General features: G+C 41.8%; 3 protein-coding genes and 1 long non-coding RNA gene across 12 annotated transcripts; 2 read left to right on the plus strand and 2 right to left on the minus strand.

Annotated features, from left to right (window-relative positions):
* Window positions 1-232: 232 nt before the first annotated feature.
* LOC112278772 (uncharacterized) lies at window positions 233-6,263 on the minus strand. 2 transcript variants are annotated; one of them, XM_024512516.3, is made up of 14 exons: window positions 5,738-6,263; window positions 5,240-5,342; window positions 4,562-4,887; window positions 4,273-4,395; window positions 3,553-3,739; window positions 3,104-3,273; window positions 2,753-2,927; window positions 2,530-2,582; window positions 2,274-2,355; window positions 1,895-1,952; window positions 1,513-1,661; window positions 1,218-1,322; window positions 837-907; window positions 233-701 (listed from the first exon to the last, which is right to left on the minus strand). In XM_024512516.3, the coding sequence occupies exons 2-14, from the start codon at window positions 5,246-5,248 to the stop codon at window positions 566-568; spliced, it is 1,644 nt and encodes a 547-aa protein (XP_024368284.1). In that variant the 5' UTR covers window positions 5,249-5,342; window positions 5,738-6,263; the 3' UTR covers window positions 233-565. The 2 variants fall into 2 exon arrangements, with proteins under 2 accessions (XP_024368284.1, XP_090104395.1); XM_090248269.1 differs by having other exon boundaries at window positions 5,240-5,419; window positions 5,738-6,128.
* A 966-nt stretch (window positions 6,264-7,229) lies between these two features.
* On the plus strand, window positions 7,230-7,999 carry LOC149989782 (uncharacterized). The gene is made up of 2 exons (XR_016501800.1): window positions 7,230-7,390; window positions 7,669-7,999. It is a non-coding gene; the product is annotated as an uncharacterized LOC149989782 (long non-coding RNA).
* Window positions 8,000-9,061: 1,062 nt separating this feature from the next.
* Window positions 9,062-10,743, minus strand: LOC112278773 (mitochondrial uncoupling protein 4-like). Its single transcript, XM_090248271.1, is given in 3 exon segments — window positions 9,062-9,708; window positions 9,711-10,100; window positions 10,220-10,743. Coding segments are annotated over 3 exon segments (774 nt in total). The 5' UTR covers window positions 10,248-10,743; the 3' UTR covers window positions 9,062-9,352.
* A 278-nt stretch (window positions 10,744-11,021) lies between these two features.
* On the plus strand, window positions 11,022-21,311 carry LOC112278771 (uncharacterized). Of its 8 annotated transcripts, XM_024512514.3 has the most exons (19): window positions 11,022-11,155; window positions 11,467-11,723; window positions 12,439-12,667; window positions 12,970-13,132; window positions 13,452-13,685; window positions 13,960-14,101; window positions 14,437-14,518; window positions 14,976-15,040; window positions 15,184-15,238; window positions 15,454-15,503; window positions 15,616-18,468; window positions 18,688-18,796; window positions 19,046-19,204; window positions 19,368-19,431; window positions 19,685-19,834; window positions 19,959-20,017; window positions 20,210-20,344; window positions 20,465-20,556; window positions 20,870-21,311. In XM_024512514.3, exons 2-19 carry the CDS (start codon window positions 11,595-11,597, stop codon window positions 20,918-20,920), a joined length of 4,821 nt encoding a protein of 1,606 aa, XP_024368282.1. In that variant the 5' UTR covers window positions 11,022-11,155; window positions 11,467-11,594; the 3' UTR covers window positions 20,921-21,311. The 8 variants fall into 8 exon arrangements, 5 of the variants coding, with proteins under 5 accessions (XP_024368282.1, XP_073385975.1, XP_073385979.1 ...); XM_073529874.2 differs by lacking the exon at window positions 11,022-11,155 and having other exon boundaries at window positions 11,596-12,303; XM_073529878.2 differs by lacking the exon at window positions 11,022-11,155 and having other exon boundaries at window positions 11,596-11,838.
* Window positions 21,312-21,887: the final 576 nt, after the last annotated feature.

Consider the following 21,887-nt stretch of genomic DNA (forward strand, 5'->3'; position numbering starts at 1 on the left):
TTGGTTCGGAACATTTTGTTAACGTAGAAAATATTCAAACATTTTTGAGATTATACTTCAGTAGTAGTGTAAATAACACAAAAAATGCGATAATGTTTTCTTGACCAACTTACAATGTTTCCGGCATTGGTCACCACGCTACTAAATCAACCTCATTCTACCATAGATGTCACCATGTTGAATGAAATGAGTATTTTCAAGGTAATCCTGATGAAGTGAAAGCTATCTGGAATACACGAGAATTTGTTCCTTAACCATTAACCTTGGCAGGGATATGCGATCAAGAAATGGGGCGATTAAACAAGTACAACAAAAACAATTCGATCACTCTCACGCCTGTCAAATAACCCAGCTAACAAAACATTGCTACAAACACTGATCAACTAAATTGCAGCCTTGATAATCATTTTCTTAACCAAACTGTGAAATGATCAGAAAATTTCCAAATCAATGGACACTACAATTTGGAAATGCTTAATACATGCCTCCACGCTTCCTCCGAGACTACCGCATGCAAGGGACCTTCTAACGTCAATCACCTACTGAAACTTAATGGAAACCCGTATCAAGGTTCTTGTTTTGCTGGAACAGGAGTAGGAGCATCGTCGCTTGCAATTGGGTTCTTGTCTCCACTAGTCCTGGCCAGAGACCGATATTGAAGGCGCACACTCTCTCCGTTGTCTAAAAGACGAACCAGATACCTACATAGGCACCAATCCAGAGACATCATGTCATGATTTCATCATACACCTTCCAGAACAATTAAGCGCATGCGCTTCTAATTAAAAGTGCAGGACACACTATATCAAATTGCTTAGATGGTTTGCGTTTCTGACCAGCCGTTCAAACATTGAGAAATGATAGAAGCTTCCCTCCCAACAAGCTTTTCTGGCGTCCGCTTGTTTCCCTGCATAAATCGCATGTAAGAAGGCTAGAAAATTAATCATAAACAGAGATCCAAGACGCTCAGAAAAAGAGCATTTTTTGAACAAGTAATAATTCTTATTATTTTGAAAGGAATATCCATGAGCACTTTAGAGCCTCTGAATGAAATGAAATTCGTAATCAAATTAGACGGTGAAAGGCAAACATACACCAACCATTTCATGAGAACATGATCTTGTTCAAATGCAAAGATTCTCCAAAGTAAACCCAGCAAGAGGAGCAATAAGAATTTGAAAAAAAAAATCGGTTTTACAATGATAGCTCAAGCGTACCATGATCAGGACTTTTTCATCTACAGCAAATGGAAGTACAACTTGTAGCTTCGCTTGGCTGCCAGGCTGAGGACTTCCATCCTTCTCCGCTGATGGCGGTGAATCCTAATAAAAAATAACGGCGTCAAGAAGTAACCACACTCGAAGTCACAGCTCACAGGCTCCACATGCATACAAGGCATAAGTACAACGTAGAAAATCCTTCTGAGACAAGCAATCCGATAATTGACAGCAGGAAAACAGATAAGGCGAAGCTACGTATCTGAAACTAGGTTAGAAGACCAAACAGAAATACCTTATCAGATTTTCTGAATTTTGTGAGTTTAAGTAGTTCTCCAGATTCTCTCCTTCGCTTACTCCGTAAAGGTACTACGTCCACCTGCTTACTTTCTTCTTGCTTTCTTTGTTCCTCGCGTTTGAAGGCAGCAACGGCCGCTCGTAAGGCTGTTAAATGCACACCATTACAAACTCTAGTATTGATCACATTGCCAGGCTTAAACCTCCTTGACTTGCCTGCTAAAATAACTAAGACAAAGATCTGAAATGATACAACCTTGTCCATGTGCATCGCACAGCTCGGTCAATCTTCTCACAGCTGGAAGCATTTATGTCTACGTGCCTAACAGAAAGTGGGGTACTTGGACATGTCACAAGGTCGTCACTCTTGTAGGGCTTACCCAGGTTTTCAACTAAGGAATCATTTGTTACTGCTGCACCACAAGTTGCACATAGCATCTGCAAGGAAAAGGCATATCGTCAAAAATCAAACCTTCTGGAGAATGATTGCAGTAAACTAAGATCAACCCTAATAAATAATGTATAACCTAACAACGAGACCGTTACACAACCCTATCATCATTGACCCAATCATAACACATACGTCAAGAATCAACATTGTACAACAATCCAATAAAACAAAACAAGGGCCAGTAAGATTGTAATGTTAACAGTTGTGTGAGGGCTATAAGTACGACGACGTATTATGACCAGCTGCTATGTGTGAAAAATTGTCATTTTGCTGAACAAAAGAAAAGAAAACATAGAGTAGTAAGATACCGAAGCATAAACTCTTTGAAGAGTCCCACCACCATATGAATGGCCACACACGGATGCCATCGCGTCTTCCAGAAAAGAGCCACTGCGGAACCATGATTACACCCAATGTACACAAGCACGAAGACTTGGTTCTTAATTCAAGGTAACCATGTAAATGAGTATTGTGGTGTACTGTTTTTAAGAACACATGCAATCAATTATCATAATATATTGCAAACAAAGATGGGCTACTTACTAAACAACGAAAGGAACTTACGTAAGAGGATCAAGTAGGGTGCTCCGCAACGTAGTCTCTCCATTTGCTGCTTCCTACAACATATTCGGCAAGTTAAGCACATCCTAAGTCAAAACATGGTCTGAGGTAAGACTCTCTAAAGACGTAGCTGGTCTACTGATTTTCTGTTCCCTACTCTTCAGAATCGGAAATTCGTATTGGGATTCCAGACGAGAAAAAAACAAAGAAAAGGGGGATATCTCACAATTTTAGAATCCACACCATTCGCATGAGCCTTCTCAGCAGCCTCCAAAGTTTCGAGAAACGTTTTCACCGGGACGGGTCCATGCCCTTTGGGAACGACATGACCAGCATCTGTTACTGCCTTGCAGTCAATGGTTGCACTCATGCGAGGCATCAGCCGAAAAGCTAGAGTTGTTCTGCTCCATAAGCACCCAATATCGGTATGCATCAAAACCATGCAAATTTCCATGTTTTCTAGATGAAGTTGGAATTAATCTAATACTAAGATAAGCAATCCAACCTCAGTCTAAATGCTGTGGCTGTTTAGCACAGACGAGGAAAAGGTGTATACTGAAAATCCTGGGCTTCATACCTGTAAGAGGAAGAAACAATGGCAGGTGAAGATGCAGGTACCACGCGAAACAAACCAGCCTTTCGAACACCAGCCGTGGCTTGTTCTAATGTCTTCCCTGTAATCAACAGTAGATCCCCTGGACCCATGGCAGTATCAGCCAGGTACCAATGGCCATTTGGATCCTTCACCTGGTACCGCCAAAGTCCATTTTCCAACGTATAAGATAGCTAGTTGAAACAAAGAGATAAAGGCTACCAGCCCTCCAGTGTCTGTATTTGTGAGGTAACGCTCTTTTGCCGCATAGGTTCTTCATTCCCTCGATACAAACTAGTTTATGACGCACATGAAACCTAAATGAGTATTGCTCGAGTCACCGAATTTCGAATCATCTGCACTGGTACCCCGCACCCGGAACTTTCTTGCAGACAAATAAAGAGCATATGAACAAAGTTAAGAGAAAGACATACCTGCAAACCAGGAGTGTCAGATGCAATCAATGACAACAGGCCTTTCTCCACTTCATCGGGAGTGCCGGAATATCCTATAACTGATTTATCACCTGATCCCGAAGTGTGAAATGCTGTGGCTGTTAGCACAGACGAGGAAATTTCTCCCTTCACAAGAGGGAGGTCATCGAGGAGCTGACCAAATGCACTGCCACATCAAAATAAGATTCGTTGTGTCAACATGGAAAAACAAAAACTTCAACTCATTTATGTAGACCACAGAAGCCAAAATATGAATCGAAAGAGCAAGGAGGAGGGAAAATTTAAACATTTTAAAGCTTCAAAAAAAAGAGGAATAATCAGAGGAATTGCAGCATAATTTTCTACAACCGTTTCAAAGTGAAAAATCAAGCTGAGGCGTTACCAAATTAGACTCTTGCGAGGTGTTAGAAAAATATTTTAGGTTTCGGTTGAATCATCAAGTATATATGTCTCATTTAATGTTTAGGATGTCCAAAGTACTAGGTTACGACAGCAAATGGAATCCAAACTTAATTCAGAGGAGCTTAGGATGTTACAACTCCTCATTACAAACTTACACAAGAAACACGGTAACAAACCATATTGGCCGCAAAGAAATACTCAGGATTAAGGATCCTCAAGAACCTCTTTCTCACACACAAATTAAAGTTCTGAGTAAATAACACAGGCAAGAAAGACTATGTTTGTCAAAGTTCTTACTCTCCACGAAGCCTAAGGTAATGCGCAATCGCACTCAAAGAAGCTCTTGACGTCTTTCCAAAACATCGGAAGACCTCAGGCATGCATGGTGGTGGCGGCTCCAAAGCTGTGCCTTCCGGAGATCTGCATCATATACGCAAATTCGAACTAAGATACTCACATGCGATCCGAGACTCAGAGGCTACCCTCAGAAATATTCTTCGACAAAGTGAGAACTTTTAAGGGAATCGACGTAGGGACCAGTAAAAGCAAGCAACAAATGCTCATGCAACAAGATAACAATCAGTACCTTCCGGCCCGATAAAAGTACATCTCCTTCGTAGGTGCAGCCAAATAGCCCGAGAGATTGAGCCAATCTGAGGGGTTCCACGAAGGGCTATTCGACTTCCGACTGCGAAAATAAAGCTTCGCGGAGTCGAGCGCACAGCGCACAAGAGCTGTATCTTCTCCGTTTAATTCAATAATTGCAGCATTGTAGCGTGCCAAGGAGAGGGACAACTCCTCAACCGCACGTGTGTACACTCCAGAGGCTGCACCATCTTCTGGCAACAACTCCACAAGCTTAACCCTACCAAGTACCTTACACCCACCCTCTCCATTTTCACTTGGAGCATTCTGAAAACATGCACAAGAGACGGAAACTTCAATGATGGTAACACATGTAAACTGAATGTATGTCTTCTGAAAAGAGTTGATAAGTGGTGTCAGCCCAATGTTGCATCCATTAACATCGACAAATTTTCTGTTGAATATATTCAACTGCAATTTTCAAATATGTAGCTCCCCAAACAATACAACATTGGTTTCTGCTCATTATTCTGCTTGTCTGCAAAAGTGCATTTGACAAAAATTGAACAAAACACACAGAATAAGAATGTAACCATTTGAAGGCAATTTTTTCAACGACGTGGTCTCAACTAAGGACTATCCCGGCAATCTCTAACTGGAAGAGCAACTGCAGACTTACAGTTAGCATGTTGATAGATTGAATGCCCTAGCCGCGTCTGTCAGTTTCTGCTGCCTGTTCTTAGTAAAACTAGATTATGTAAAAGAACCCCATCTCCATCAGCCTGCAAGTGAAGAGGCGAAATTACGTACTAACAAGTTCTGTGATATCAAAAATTTGCTGGAAGCACCCGCTTCACTACTGACAAAACAGCAGATTGATCGTCAACATACCGACCACGAGAGCATTATAGTACCCACATCAATACATGAAAGGACCGAATGAACGATTCACGAAGTCCGTAGCACTGATGACCGTAACATTACCCTGGTGTTACTACTGAACTCTAATCCTCGAGGAGTGCTACCCCGATTACTTATCAAAGACAAAAGGTAATAAAAATGATAGCAATACAACACGTACTTTTCTGAACAAAATAACATAAACCCTTATTTCATGCGCTCTGTCATCTCGCCAACCAAACCATAAAGCATGTGAGGTTTACAGTTTGGCTCCTACCATGCTTCACAGAATTGCATTGGAAGCCCCTCTCCGTCGCGAGAGACCCACATCCGGCTCTCCAGCCTCGCACTGAAAACCCCTAGGAGATCGCTACCACCATGAGCATTCCCATCCCGCATGACATCTCAACTTCAAAACCCTCGACAACCACATCCCTCAATCGCACTCCACCAAAATCAACCTAATTCCAAATTGGGCTAAAAACATAGTTAATCACTCCAGAGATCCTCAGGGTATATTGCGCATCCTCGCTTCCATCACCATGCTACACATGAAACCACTTGTAAAATTATTTCCTCGCTGTGAGTGCTCCTTCACTATGTCCTCCAAGTCGCCAAAGCTTGGGAACACAAATCAGCAATTTAAAAAAAATCACACTTTGGAACTAGTAACGAGCAACGGCAGCAAAGAAACGAAATCCTGCTCAACAAAAGCACAGCCTGAACAAAAGCACAGGCTGGAAAAAAAAAGGCTAAAGTAGTTGGAAACAAATTTTCCCTCCCCAAAAATATAAAGGGTTAAAAAAACAATTGATCTTCGCTGACACTGCTTGGCCGTATTTTCAATACAAACTTACAAAAGAAAGTTCGTTGCCAGTTCGCCACAACGGAAGCGTTGATTCTGTTATGGAAACTGTACAGTAGGAATCATCCCTGTCTTCGCTGTTCTGCACAGAACTGTCGTTACTCCACCACAGCAGGCTCGAACCTCGTGAGCCTCTCGTTGGGGTGTCACCAGGAAGACAGTTCCATGCAGAACGGTTCTGTGTGGGTGCGGCTCGCTTTTAGAAGGCCGAATGGGCAGCAAGCATTCTCAGGCTTGGGGCATTCCTCTGCCAATCTACGCTCTAGTCATGCACCCACCGCCATAACTAAACACAAACAATCTATAAACTTATCCGCATCAATTATTCTAGTGTCATTTTTGATGTCGATGATGTTTCGCGCTTCTGAATCCGCTGTGAAATACTTACGATTTGAGTATAATCGTTGAGGAGTTATCATCTTTCCCCTGTTGAGCATAACCGTTAAGGGGTACACCTGCAGTTTCAAGGGTTGTTTCTACCACAGGCGTTGAAACGGAGAGGAAAAGAGAGGTGATTGCCACTGGAGAGGTGATTAGCACTGGTGAATTTTTCTGTTTGGGTTTGAATGGAGTACGCTTCGAGGGAATGGAGTAGCACGCTGGGGTTTTACACACTTACCGCTGATTCCTGACATCTTATTCACTTATACTTTATATTTAGAATCCCAAATTAAGAGGTTTTTCTAAGTAATAAAAGAACATACATCAAAGGTCGAAGCTTATATATTCTTCTGTTTTGTAATGTGCTACCAGAGAGTTTCTGCTGGTGTCACTGCGCCTTCTATCATCTTCTGCTGTACAAACGGATGGCGCTGCTTCTGCTTTCTTGAAAGAGCAAGAGATTGTTATGTTTGCAGAGATAGAGGATATTGGGAAGAGTTTAGAATTATTATTGGCAGTCCAGACCAAATTAGAGGAAAGTATCACACCTCCTTCAAGACAAAAGCAGGAATGCTCAGAAAAGGATAATTTCTACGGGAACTGTGATCCTGTTATCCGCAATCTCCGAGAAGAGCTTCCAGTCTAATTTTACAAAGACCTGAACTATGACATCTACAACTACAGGTACATTTTTTGGTATTCTTTAACATAAATGAATAACATCAGTCAACATGAACTCTATTTCCAAATTAATGACGTCAACCTTTGGTTATGGTCAGAATGTGTTTTATATTCATCTCTTTTTGAAAGCATGGAAGGTCATGTTTTATTGAGGCGAGCTATATCTAGTGCTATCCGGGTTGGTCTTGCTTTCTGTCGCAACTGAATTTACTACTCCATGAGTGCATACTGTATTACAAACAAATTACAAATTACCATAAATGTTTTTTTGCTTCGCACAGAGAGGATATCACATTTACTGATCCCACTGAACATATTTTCGGGAATAAAGAACTACAAGACGTTGCTCTGGGTACTTCGGTTCCATGGCCGCATCTTTTTCAAAGTCTTGTGGGTTGAAGAAGTTCGAGTGTGGCAACCCTCTAGCAAGGTTATCATGGTTCGATGGAGAGTTCGTGGCGTTCCACGAGTTCCCTGAGAGTCTCAAGGTCAGTTCGAGGGCATTTCTGAGTACATGTTAGACAAGGATGAGAAAATCTACTCTCACAAAGTCAGTAATATTATATTGAACTCGTGCCCAAACTATCAAACGTAGTCGGTTACGGATTTTGTACGAGCTGCTGCAGGACAAGGCTCTCCGATGTCAACATATTATCGGAAAGTTGGGGTACTTTCATTCTTGAAGGAGTTCTTGATGTACCGTACTTTTACCGTTAATCTGGCTAGTTCTGATATAGTGTAAAACAATAATCGTGTCCACTTGTGCGAAATTATTTAGAAAGCTTAATCACGTTGAGGTTGCCAACTTCTAAAAACAATTGGTACGAAAGAATATTTCGGCATTCTTCTTCCTTTCTTCCCTTACAGGACTACAGAGATTGTATGCCTTAAATTACCACTATTTCTGGGCCAGATACGTGTCATATCCTCCAACTTGAAGTCAATCAACCGTTCAATCCATGTCAAACGACACACTCCATTGTCCGTCATCAGGACGGCCAATATAAAAATGCCAAAGGATTCACGTAAAATCAGCAGTGCAAATTAAACCGTGCTGATGATAAGCTACAGGGTGGCGTTTTACGATACTCAGTGTCATCTTAGGTCTTTCTTGGCTAGTTGCGCAGTCATCAGAAAGTCATAGAAATCAACTGACGTGCTTGAAATGTTCAATAAGTATCACAGTTTGCAGATTGTTTACGGGCACTTGCATCGGTGTAGCTTCGACTTGAATTTGCTTGAGATTTCAGAAATGTGTGGAATTCTATATCAAAGAGGATGCTGGTGCCATGCAAAACCTCATGGTGGACAACGTTCTGCTGGTTGTTTCACTCCACACAGAGCTGGTTTATACGTCTATTTTCATACCAACATTCCCAAGACAATAGATGGTTTTCGAGAATGATATTTTCAGAATCCAACATGTTTTATTTTCGGTTCATTGTTATTTATTGATAGCCCACTCCGATGTGGAGCTACGTCACTTCTCTAAACCGAGCATCGGACTTGCAAAATGAAGCTTTTAATGGTGGAATCCCAGATCATCGTTCAAGCATATCAGAACAACGATAATGAAGGATGCGCTGGTGTATCCAAACGCATGTCGAAAGGGTCTATGAAAGTGGATTGTGCAGAATTTAAGAATTCGGTCCCGGTGCACTTGCGAAATGTTAGTGATAAATTACAGATAAATACCTGGAAGGAAATCGAAAGAATACAAGATGAATACCCTCAATCAGAGGATTTGGAGGTTTTGGACACCGTGCTAGTCACAACTATTAAGTCTGAGTGGAAGCTAATAAATTGTCCAGTGTTCTGACTGCGCAAGCACAGATATACAAATCCAGAAAAGTACCAGAATCCAGCACCTCAGATAATAGCTCCACAAGGAACCATCTGCAGTTTTGTCGTGCAGCTTTGTTCAACTCCAACCAATATTCAATTACATTACCGTCACTGTCTGCATCAACCCTCCACCACCTTCTTGATCTGCTCCAATGACAGGAACAGCACGACAGCAAAGGGGCCCTGGCGAGTTACTGTTGGTACGAAACCCTTGTATAGAGCCATGGGGCCTTCCGTCCGCACCGTCTTCACCGCACAATCCAAAGCACCTCGGTATGGAGCAACTTCTCCAGCACCCACTTTCATGTTCATCACTCTCATCTTCACCACATCGATGGGATTCGAAGCGACGGATGCCAGCACACCCGCCCCGCAGGTTGCAACCACCTGCGTTGCCAGCCCTTTCGGCAACGCGTGATTCTCAGTGATCGCGTCCTTAATTTGGTCGTAGGTGGCCAGCTGAGCGGCGGTCACAAGGCTCGAGTCACCGTTGGAGCCGACCCGGTCCACAATGACAACACGCCATCTCGTTTCACCATTCGGAACAGAGCATTTCCGACTCCGGTGTAGTTCCTCCTTTCGCGCAGGGACAGTCTACCATCGGCTTGCATCCTGACCATGGCCAAATCTGCGGGGTTTCCAACAACGGCACCAGAAGCCCCTGCCAGCAAAGCGGCAATCACCTTTTTGTAGAGGGGGAGTCGGGATCCTTCTTGTGACTCGTCTCTCCATTGATGTTTCAGATACTCGTAAAGACCCATCCGAGTGGAGGAGTACAGGACTTGTCTCAAGAGGGTGGCAGAGACACCAGAGTACAGAGCCTTTATGCCTTCTGAGCGTGCTACATCAAGTCCAACTCGAAATGGCCCTGTACGTGAAACAACGGATAAATGATTACCATGCAAATTCTATGCGAGAGAATGAGACGCTCCTTCTCCGATTAATTGCATGCGCACCTTGATGAGGTCCAGAGGATGTGTGACGAACCCAGCGAGCATCGACGGCAAACCACCATCAGCGAACCCCTTCCACTCCATATCTCTGAGAATTCAAATCTGAAAGTCTTCAAAAGGTCAATCAACTTCGAATTCCCAATCTGAATCACTACACTAGTGCAGCAAATGCACACCGGAATGGAGTAACAATTCGACCCTGCACTTCTCACAAACCTCCTGTTCGTGGAAGTTACCACCAACTGCTGCAGAAGCACTGCGCGCAGTGCAACAACGGAGCTCGTTTCTGATCATGAAAGACAAACCCTTCTTCACACTAGGAGTCAAGATTCTTCACCATCACAACTTATCCCTTCGCTCCACACCAAACTCAACTCCAACATTCACTGCGTCACCAAAACTCACACAACTCTATTCATGCCAGCTTCTTAAAGTACACTCAGCACGGCGACGAAGAAATACGAGATGCCCCGCACAATCAAAACGTTGACAGAGAAAGTCCCAACTCCACGCCCCTCTGTGCTGGTTGTGTCGAAGAAGAGAAGGCGCGTCGACAGCCTCTCTCTGCCAGTTTGTGCAGTGACTTGACTAGTAACTCACCACTGAAGCAAGAGTAGTAAGTTGAGATTTAGTTAAGGTTAAGCCGCCAGACGTCAGTTCGCTCTTGGGTCGCTTTCCTGCTGGCCTCCGTTTTGAATTGCCTCCGTGGAATTCAGGAGCGCCGCCGCATGTTTCGACGAAGTTTCCATTGATCATTTTGATTTCCTGTTGTCTGTCACGTCAGTGTCCTTCATTTGGCGGGAGAGGTAGGCCGCTCATGGTTAGACAGGTGGATGACGAAGGTGAAATACTTTTCGAATAAAAGTATGTGCGAGCTTCAACTGTTCGATACCACGCAGTTTTCCCCCGAGAAGCGCATCTTGTTGGTTGTGCGGCGTCGTTTCTCAGCCTGTAGAAGCTCTTCTTTCAGGTGATAATCACATTTTGCACGTCTCTCTGGAGATGGTTTCTTGGTTTTTATACTAATTCTAACTTCTTGATTTTGATGAATTATATATCTTTTATCGATTTGTTCTTGTTTAAAGTCATGGAAGTATGAAAGCATGTGAAACAGAACATTTCCGTTTGTGTGGTTGTTCCTCTGCAGAAATCTTGTAGATTGGTTGCAATGTAGTTACCACGAAGCGTTACGTGGGCAAACTGACAAAAGACTATTCGATTCCGTAGCTCTTGGTCGATTGCTTAGATATTTTCTAATTGCAGCTTCCACTTTCTTTTCAGCATTTCAGTCAGTAAATCCAGAAAACCTTCTGCAGCTCAACGATTTGATTTGAAACTCATTGGATCACGAAAGCAGTACACTGGAGACTGGAACAAGATTACGAAATGTTTAGAATTTGTTCAGAGCCATGACGAATTCAGCGCCAGGAGTTGCTGAAAACACTAGTCGGAAGGGTCTTTCGTCGTTTCAGATCTGCTCTTCCCAACCAGGCTTCATTGATCCGCCAATACAAGACATCTGCAAATATCTAGTAAAAGTCCGCTTTCAACCTCAACAATCTGTTGCCATTTAAATTGTTTGTTTGAGCTTTGTTGCAAAGGAGCATGTAAAGAGTTGTTAGAGATCGAAGCGCATGCAGAACCTACAGCATGGTATCGTTATTGACAGAACTTATAAGTGTGCACGGTGCAGCGTGTGTCATTGCAAGTTTGTCCACATTGATATTAGATGCTAACTAGTACAACCTTATAGGTATGCACTAGTTCCGTGAGTTTAACTTCGATGCCTCTTTCTTTTTTGTGTCTTTTTTGTTAATGTTTACTTTGAACATCGTGAGGTAATCATGTTTCAGTACCATTTCCTGAGATTCCAATGTTGATATTGTCTACTTTTCAATGATATGCAAATTATTCCAGTGTCAAGAGTGTCATGCAGATTTTTTTGGATACGTCACCCCATGGTGTTCCATCGCCTTCAATACGAGGATACTCCATTTTTCCTAGACTTATTCATGTAGCTTTCTTTGAATGATTAGATCCACAATTTAATACGCAGTGAAAGAATTCAAAGTTGTAATCTCACAACCTGAACCGCTGGAAACATGTGGAGTGCATATGGTATGCAAGTAATTGAGATGTTATCCCTGTAAGGCTCTTCGTTGTCAAAAAACAGAAATTCTTAAGGTTCAATTCTCGTTATTGTTTGTTCACACATGTTGGGATTTGTTCCACCTAATCATTTATTTCTTTTAGGTTGTGCGGATCCCGCAGTTAGACCATTCAACATTGCAGAGAGTGTTGCGGGCTTTACAGAGGTGGTTAAAGTCTGTATCCTGCCATGAGACACCGGAACTTGAAGTTGTTCCAGTGTTGGCGAAGGTTTATGATACCTTGCTGCAGAAAGATTACGGAAAATCAGACGTGTCGAATTCGTTATTGGACATTATTTTTCTCGTCGAAGATATAAGTAAAGTCACTGGAGGTACATGAAACATTATTCCGTGATATATGTCCTTTGTTGAGTGTCTAGAGTTAATGGTAATACACGCTTCGAGAAACTAATTTTCAACCGTGAGGTCGTCTACATCTAACGTGTGGAGAACAAAGACGTCTCTGTCCATTGGTTGCTGCATGATAGACTCGGAAATCAACGAATCGTGTGTTAGCGACTCTGCACCACGTTATTGATGATGCCCCTGTGAATGTGCTCTCATATGTATTAACCCACATTGTTCAGAATTTAAGCAGCGGGTGCCGAGTTGTAACTTCTTAATGTTTCGACAGGTAAGGAGGCATGTGGAACTTACTTCATTTCTCGTCTTTTGGCGGTTATACGAACGAAATTAGCCTCCGTCAACCTTCGACGAGCGACTGTGGAGACTCTGTGTGTTCTCATCACAAGATGTCCTGCAAACCAACGAGCTCTTTTGGAGCAAAGGGCCCACTGGTGTGTAGTTCTGCTCTTCTGGCTCTGGTTGTGGATGTTTTATCATTTCCTGTTTGGAGAAAAGAAACGACAGTGGTTTCTTCTTCAAATTATCCTATTCTTCCTGTAACATTTCCCATTTTTGTCCGAGTTCCAAGTACTTCTCATAAATGGTCGTTGATGGACTCTTGGATTGGTTGAATCTAAGTTGTACCCTGCAAATGAAAATTCCTCAGTAATCACACAATAATGCACTTCTAAAAATATGTTGAGATTCATCTTATTTGACAATTATTACCTTCCATCACTACATTCATTTTATCTATCGCATCTTCCTCAGTCTGCATCTATTCAACTTTCTCCTGTCGAGATGCGGAGATTTTCAGCTGCAGGCCAGCATAGTGGAGATATCATACCGGCTTTCTAGACAAGATCCTGAGCTTATTTGCTCTATAAAAGACGAAACATATAAATGTGCACTTCAATCGTTACTTAAAGTAAGGCGACCAAATCTCTTGCCTGAAATTCGGAACCTCGTGATGCTGGTGAACAACAACACGAGGCAATTCCGAAGGTCAGTCGTGGTTATTTCATGTACTTTGAATACTGTCGTTGTAAGTATTACTATCATCTGACCAGTGAATTGCAAATTTGTGGAACGAATACAGGCATGTAACTGGGTTCCAAGAAGAATATGTAACAATTTTTCCTGAAAAACAGTTACTACCGTAGTGACTGAAACGAAGTGACGGGAGATCACATTACGATGGTCTATGAAAGCATCTGCTGAACTGTTAGATATCAGATTTTGGAACTAATAAGTGTGCATAAATTTGTGTATGTGATAGTGTCTACTCGCTCGAAAGTGAATGGGTGAAAATAAACGGTCAAAATGTTACTACCGCAGAAGAAAGATGGGTTGACTTTGGGAAAACACACTTCAGCTTTCATGCTCTATCTAAGACTGGCTCAGCTCAGGGTGCAGCAGCAGTAAGTCTCTCTCTCTCTCTCTGACACACACACACGCACACTCTTTCTTAAAGGTATATTTATAAATAATATCCTTAATTTTGTTTCGTATTTAATGCAATAGTTTCTGCTTGCTCTTCGTCACAGATAGATGAATGTTCTCTTGAGGAACTGCTGCAGAGCTTCGATATTCTTGTGCAACCACCTAGTTGTGCATTAAAAGATCTGTAACCTAATACATGAATTGATTGCACCAGTAGAGTTGATTATCTAACACTAATTTGTTTAGCATCAATGTTTTTGATATTCAACTGTTTGACGCTTAAGATGGTTTTGGGCTTCGCTATTGCATACAGCCGGACATGCTCGTGCCTTGTCAGGAGTATAGTTGCTCTGAAATCTTCGATATACTGTATATTGATGTGGTGGGCGTTAGAGGTAAGTCCCATTCCAATCGACACTCCTGACTTTTTAGAGAATTTAGATCCTAACTTAAACATATCGAATCTAGTAGAGTAAGCTCAAGGAACTCTTCATTTTTGTGGATCAGAATCATATAATGACTTTCATTTCGAATTTGGGAAGTAGCTCCTGTCCTTGTTCTATTGTGTGAAGAACATTCTCTCAGAGAGTAGCAGTAATTGTTATTACCACTCAGTGCCTTTGGGACAGTCTCACTTGTTTTCATGGATACTATTGAAATAGGGTGCGGAAGCGTGGACTGTAACTATGCCCAACAGAATAATAGGACATTGCTTTGAGTACAACTTAATATTGACGATCTAGTGTGGATATTTATGGAGAACGTGAACAATCATGACATTCTCAAGCTTGTGCATTGTTCGCTTTCAAAGCATCCGACCTAATCGTAAATTGATGAAGTTTGCTTCTGCAGAATCTACGCCCAAGCAGTTGGAGATAACCGTCAATGGGCAAACCAGTTTGCAGACATCTGTAAATGTGAGAAGATCAAGAAATATGTGCCTATTTTGAGTTGAAGTTGTCTTGACATTGTTTCTAAGCAGTTAGATATAATACACCGCAATTTATCTTCTCGTTGTCGTTTTAATATTACTGCCCAAACATGGAACCCTTCTCTGTAGGAACAAGCGCTGCAAATCAAACGAACGCTTATCCAATTCTCGTTTGCAGAAGAAGGTATATAAGCAATGAATTTTCGCTTAAGGCAACCTTATAAATCTACGAGCAGTTGGGTTTGGGAATTTCAGTAGTCTAGGATAATGCCCAAACATGCTGAAGTATGCTGAGGGATTGTCAGATCCTGTTACAAGACTTTAGGGCGAAATGCAAAATAAGATTTTCACTTTACATCCAGTAAGTGAATGACTGATGTGTTTGCACTTGGGTTGCAGACATTCTTTTACTGGGAAAACACGTCTTGCCCAGGATTCTTCCAATGAGGGTGAGTCTCAAAATGTTTTCTTAGTCGTATAAGATTGAATGCTATATTAAGGTAACTTGTAAAGAAGCTGGTACGCATGGATATTGTATTGACATGTTTTTGTTCTTTGTAGACCAAAGCAGCCAACATTAAACCCTGTAAGACGTCACAAGATATATCAAAGGGATGCATCATTCGGAAGTCTTCACAGGGCATTATCATTCCTACGCATGCGAGCAAGGATGACGTCCGAGCGCAAACTGAACCAAGTGTCCATTTACCATGTGTCACCAACTGTATGAAACCAGCCTCTTGTTCTAACGAAGTTCCACCGAAAAATGCTTTAGAGGGAGAGAATGATGAGCCGAGGGCAAGTAATCTGCATCCGGAACAAACTTCTACTGTTGATTGGGAGACTAGAGTAGACGAAAACCCTACGAAGAAGCTTTCATCATGCGCACAGATAATTGAGGAAGCTTTATCATTATCATTGTTCAACAGAATTTCACCCGACCTGCAATGCGAAGATGTAAAAGAAACTAGTGTGGAGCTTGCGACTAACATCAAAGGGCCGGCTGAATTTATATCAATGAATAGTGGCGATATACTATCTGCAGCCGAACTATTACGAGAAGAAATTCCCTTTCGTATCTCACCCTCGAAGAAAGTGAATGTTCAACTGAAGGGGGCAGGACCGAGTGGCACCTTGGACGTATGCCAACATCGTCGCTTGCGGATGAAACCAAGTTGCAATCCCCGACAAGGCAGCGAAGTCGGAAAATTTCAATCGCAAAACCAGGCTGTACCAGTAGTTCCTCAGAAAGGAGCCTATTTGCGAAGACGCAAGCGCAACATCGTTACCAGCACTGTTGATGTTAAATACTATCAAGAAGAGAAAAAGCCAAGAAACCTTGTAAAAAATAACGGCAATCATCATTCTAGTGGCGGAAGTGGATCAGAAATAGGTCTAGAATGTGAAGAGAAGAAATCGAAAAGTTTTAGTAGACTGACAAATAATCATCACGAATCAAACATTGAGAAGCTTGACGGGAGGGACGCTGTCAGTGTGCAGAAACTTGATGAAGCTGTCATATCGAATGTGACACAGTTAGGTTGTAAGCGACTTCACAGACTTACAATGCACTCTCACAGTGTCGAGTCTGCCCAAAAGGGAAATTCGGTAACGTTGTGTCTACCTACTGTACGTAACCAAACCAATACTCGCAGTGAATTCTCATTCTCCGAAGCTACGCTGGGCTTAGATTCACGAGGTGACAATCGCAAACGAAGACGGTCAGAAACAGAAGCGGTGGTAATAGGCCCCGAGAGAGAGCAATTTGTGCTCGATTCCTGTACCAGCATCCGGAGAGCAGATTTGTCCATAGTGAAGCGTCAAATAGGTAGGCCGAGAAAGGTAGATACCAGGGCTTTAAATCATCAAGCAATGGCAGACACTAAATCTCACCAAGTATATTCAAACCCCTCACCAGAGGTTCATCTAGACCAGCAACTTGATGCAGCCGTAGCGAACGACATCCAGAAAATGAATCCGAAGCTTGCACGGAATTCAAATACAACCACTCGAGAACAAGATTTGATGGCTTCCGCAGAAAAGGTTCAAACCGTCAAGCGTCCAAGGGGTAGACCGAGGAAGGTACTGGACTCTACAGGTATGAGCCACCAAGCACTTCCAGACAGAAAACATGACACCGTGTGCTCGCCTCCCACATTGAAGGTTGCTCTAGATTTGCAATCGCACAGAGCAGTACTGGACAGAGATAAGCAGGGAATTAAGATGTCTCCAGATGCATCTGAGAAGAGAGAAATATTTCCTGCCGTCAGTTTAAGAGAGGAAAATCCAGCAGGCGAAATTCATGTTGTTGAACAATCGAAAGCGAGTTCCGATGAGGTAATCCGGACGACACTAAGCAGTGAAAATATGAGGATGTTTCAACGATCGGGAACTGAATGCGGAAAGAGAGCTGCATTATCAACAAGCGGAGGAACATTGAAACTGAAAGAGAATGAGAAAGTCTGCTCCAAATTCGAATCTCCAGTCATGAGTAAAGGTCCTGCACTACCTTCCACAGGAAATCCCGATATCCACGTCTTAGAATCATCCGACCAAAGGAAGGGACTTTCCTCTCAGAGAAACACACTGACGTCCAGCAACACTTCCACGCGGCAGAATGAAGAGGTAACAATTGACCACAGTTATATCCATTCAAATATTTTGCCCGATGATGGGAAAGCCCATGTCCATGCACCGAAACTTGTTCACGTTGATCAGGCAGATGTTAAAAATGACTCTCCTCTCGTAGACAAAACTCATACAAGTGATTCGTATGACGAGGGGGACAGACCAATTAAAATACTGCAAGTAGAGCCTCCCGACGATAAGAATCTGAGTCCAATCACAATGAGAGGATCAGGCCTCGTGTCATCGGAAGCTAAAGTCCACGACCCTTGCGCAATCACTCCACTTGTAGATGCAGAAGAGTTCGAATCTCCAGTTGCCGCCAGGGCATACAAACCACGTGATGGTTCGGAAACGATAGAAAAATCTCAGTTGCTCAGAGATGATGGACTGGGGTCATCAATCTGTACCCCTAACCTGAATAAAAACAATCCATCGGCGAAAGTGGTTGCCAAAGAGAAAAGTCCTTCATACTCGCTTGAAAGGTTGCCGGAAAAGAATGCGGGAAACAAATCGAAGGAAACCCACTTGTTGACGAAAGTAACAGAGAATTTTGACCTCAAGAACGAGTGCAAAGCGGCTGAGATGGAGAAAGATGTTGACCTATACTATTCGACCCCTGTATCAGCTGCTCGAAAACGAAGAATTGCTGAACATTCACCACCTGACTTATCAAGCAGCAGCGGGTCATCATGCGGCATGGCTTACAAAGGCAAAGCAGGTCGAAAACGAAGAACCTTTGCAGATCGTGACTCAGTCTCCGAATCTGAAGATTGGGAGCGAGTTTTTGTATCCTCATTGTTCTATAACCGTTTCCATTCCTTCCACTTTTTCCTCTCACTTTTCTTTCTTCCTTCCTTTCTTCTTCTTTCGTGTAAAACAATCCAAATCATTTCTTCCTTCCTTCGATGTGCTATCTCCTTCATTACAATAACATTTGAAATTTCATGTATTTGTCACTGGGAAACCTGGGTACTAAGAGCTGTCCTTAACTATATGTGCTCTAAGATGAGTAATGCGCGATCCAGATCTGGGATGATTTCATGCCCGGGAAATGGAAACAAGATTAAGATTGCCGACTCCGTCTCACATGCCCATGATAAGTTGCTACCAAGGGGTGAGAAATACGATTTTGATGTTTCCATGAATCCCACATTGATGAATGTTGTGCAATATTTTTTGCAATTTTAGTGAATTTGAATCAGATCCAACATCATTTATCTTTCACCCGAAAATAAACTAGTTTTTTCCGGTATGACAGAAAATATGGTACTTTTATTGGGCCTTCTATCAGCAAGAGCACATGATCTTTTGCAATATTTTCCTCTTCGTTCTGAGAATTTTATGCTGAAACTTTGTATTCCAGGGGATCTGCCGAAGTCCAGGAATCAACCATCCAAGCGATCTAAAGGCCCTAAAGTGAAATTTACTATTCCTTTGGCAGCTCAGCACAATGACGGTGATGGCATGAATTGCGTCAGTCGAGGGAAACCCGACCCAATGTTCAGTTCAGAACTGTTTACCAGTGAGTTCACGAAGTTATTCGCTTAAGTGATCTTTTAACGACTAGTAGGAAATGACATTCGATAATGAACTAATTGCTTAAATTCCGTACATATCATGAGCCACGCACACTTCAGCATCACCTTCTTCCTACAATACCGCTGTTTGCTGTAAATTCCTTGCAGGTATGATGTCTAAAGTTGCGGCCGGATCCGACTCGGAAAACGAGGATGAAGATGGATTAACTAGGTAGTTTATTCGATTTGATTACGATTTTTTTTTTTTTTTTTTTTTAATTCTGCTAATCGCGCCGTTTACTTGCACAAGTATGTCTCTGAGTCGCCACGAATTTGTACACCTGAAAACATGAGGGAGTGATAAATAGCCAAAATTTCTTTCTATAATCCTCCATCATGTATGCTCACAGAGAAGTATGTGGCATTCCAGAGGACGGCAGGCTGCATATAAGCTTACCTTCTTTGTTTACTATGTTGAAGTCCAGGTCGGTTAAGATGGTCGAAAAGATGCTGGAGAGTTTTCGGCGCAAGGTGGAGGTGCAAGTCAAGGAGAAGACGAACCAAGTCCTGGATAACGTGTTGCAGGATCTCAAGTCGGAAGTAGACTCTTTCAATTCTCAAGTTCAGCAAGATTTGTAAGTCATGTTTAGGGGCTCTCTTGCTTAGCTTGGTGGAATTGTATTCTCACGAATTCATCTGTCATGTGAGCTCGGCTCTCACAAAGTTGGTAGCTCCGACCTTCTTACTAGATCTCTGCAGGGATGATTTCGTGAATATCTGCACGAGAAAGTTTGAGAAGCTTGAGGCGAAAAGGCATGGTAAATCCTTCATCAAGAAAGCGTCTTGAATTGTTTTTTTTTTTATCAACTTCGTAACTTCACCATGAGGTTAAAAAGAAATTCTTGGATCCTCGTATGATGTTGAATGGTAGCTTGAGCATGAATTTCATATTGATTATCAGATGGTGCTATCCACACCATGAGTTTGAGCATATTTTTGTTGGTAATCAGCACATCTAGAGAAGGGAAGGATATGGCAAGAAAAGATCGCTCAAGAGCTCAAAATTCATGTTCAAGAATCGAAGGACCTCTTCTGCGATGTAAAAATTACTGAGGCTGAGCTGAAGGCCATGGCCGAAAAGCGAAGTGAGATCTCTTAGCAGACTTGTGATAATGATATTAATTTCTTGAGTTGCATGAGTATGATTTTCTTTTACAGGAGCTCGAACAAATAGCTCAGACCCTCGTATAAACTACCTTCCACAGGATCAGGGCAAAAGAGTACATTATGTCAGCTGCAAGAAAAATTCCAACAGAACGTTGAAAATGCCGGTAAAAAGATATGTGCAATCAAAAAGGTACACTCCAAATATCTTTTCAGCTTGAAGGGTCTGCATTATGATTAGTTGCGTCATGTTTAAATAGGTGTCGTGAAACAGGCGCAATTTGAATGTGTGGCAAACGACGTCGCGAGATTTTCAATTCAAATTCACAGAATGGTCATTTGCGAGTGGCAATGTTATTGGTGAATATGCTGCTCAATGCATGATTGTAGTGATAGCTTCTAGCGGTCGATCTGATGTACCTATTAGAATCCTGATGTTCTTGGAAACGAGTGAAGTATTTCTCTGTTTTGACACTTTAACACTGATGCTCTTCATACATGTGTAGAACGCCGAACAATTACATGGATTGCGAGACATCTTGAAGGGTTGGGTGTAGGAGTATTCCCTTACAAACGGGCACAAGATTCTTTAGACCATGTCAGAGTTGGACTCGTCGACAAGAGCTGGTGCATAGAGGGAATGGGATCGGACAGGAAATCAGACGTTGTGAAAAGTTTCTAAGAGAAAAAATTGCTGCTCATATACAGCCGATTTTAGAAACAAACAGTAGCTTTTAAGTATTTCCACATGTACAGTGCACAAGTACTTTGGTGAACACATTGCACACCAAAGTCTCAGACATTAGCAAAACTCATTGCTCATGAACAACTGAGCAGTTTTTGAGCAATTTTTGAATTCCTGTTCATCAAGCCCACAATTACTTCCTCTCTGAGGATCTCAGTGTTAGAATATTCAGTCAATGAAATCTGGTTAGGTCTTCGTCATAAGAGTTTTGTTAGGTTTCCATTTTTTTTCATTCATCACAAAGATTTGGAGGACCATCATTAAAAGTGCATATATCCTAGTCATGTCTTATCTCCCGGTCTTGAATTACCTTTGTAACAAGGCTCAAAGCAATGTTAGGTCGTTTATTTTGTAAAATCTTTTGATTATCTCTTAAATTCACTTCTCTTTTGATGGTTCAAAAGGATAGTGTTTAGATTTTAAAAACTATCAATGATATGCCTCTAGCAATTGGTACTGAATCAAATATAAGACATGTTAGGAATATGAGAAGGAATGTCAAAAGATAGATATAGAGATTTTCTTTTTAGGATGATACTTAAAATCATAATTTATATAAAAAATAGTATAAATGGATATAAGTTTTTTAGTAATCTTGATCTTTTTTGATTTCGAGACATTGAAAGTTTATTAAAAGGTCTTTTAAAATTTTAAGAAGGATCTATAGAAAGGTTTTTTTAGAACATATCATATTATATTAAAAAAATTAGAAATTAATATTCATAGAAGATATTCATATAAACTTTTTATTTGTATGAAAAGTGCACTAACTTTTGCTA

The sequence above is a fragment of the Physcomitrium patens genome, chromosome 2 (assembly GCF_059467195.1).
Source record: "Physcomitrium patens ecotype Gransden chromosome 2, ASM5946719v1, whole genome shotgun sequence".
NCBI lineage: Eukaryota > Viridiplantae > Streptophyta > Bryopsida > Funariales > Funariaceae > Physcomitrium > Physcomitrium patens.

Coding starts and splice junctions, on each gene's coding strand:
- LOC112278772 (XM_024512516.3), bottom strand. Junction 4,396..4,561: donor TACTTTTATCGGGCCGGAAG/GTACTGATTGTT, acceptor TATATGATGCAG/ATCTCCGGAAGGCACAGCTT. Junction 3,740..4,272: donor TACCTTAGGCTTCGTGGAGA/GTAAGAACTTTG, acceptor TTGATGTGGCAG/TGCATTTGGTCAGCTCCTCG.
- LOC112278771 (XM_024512514.3), top strand. CDS start 11,595: ATGACGAATTCAGCGCCAGGAGTTGCTGAAAACACTAGTCGGAAGGGT. Junction 14,519..14,975: donor TGATGTGGTGGGCGTTAGAG/GTAAGTCCCATT, acceptor TTGCTTCTGCAG/AATCTACGCCCAAGCAGTTG. Junction 20,345..20,464: donor GGCCATGGCCGAAAAGCGAA/GTGAGATCTCTT, acceptor TACCTTCCACAG/GATCAGGGCAAAAGAGTACA.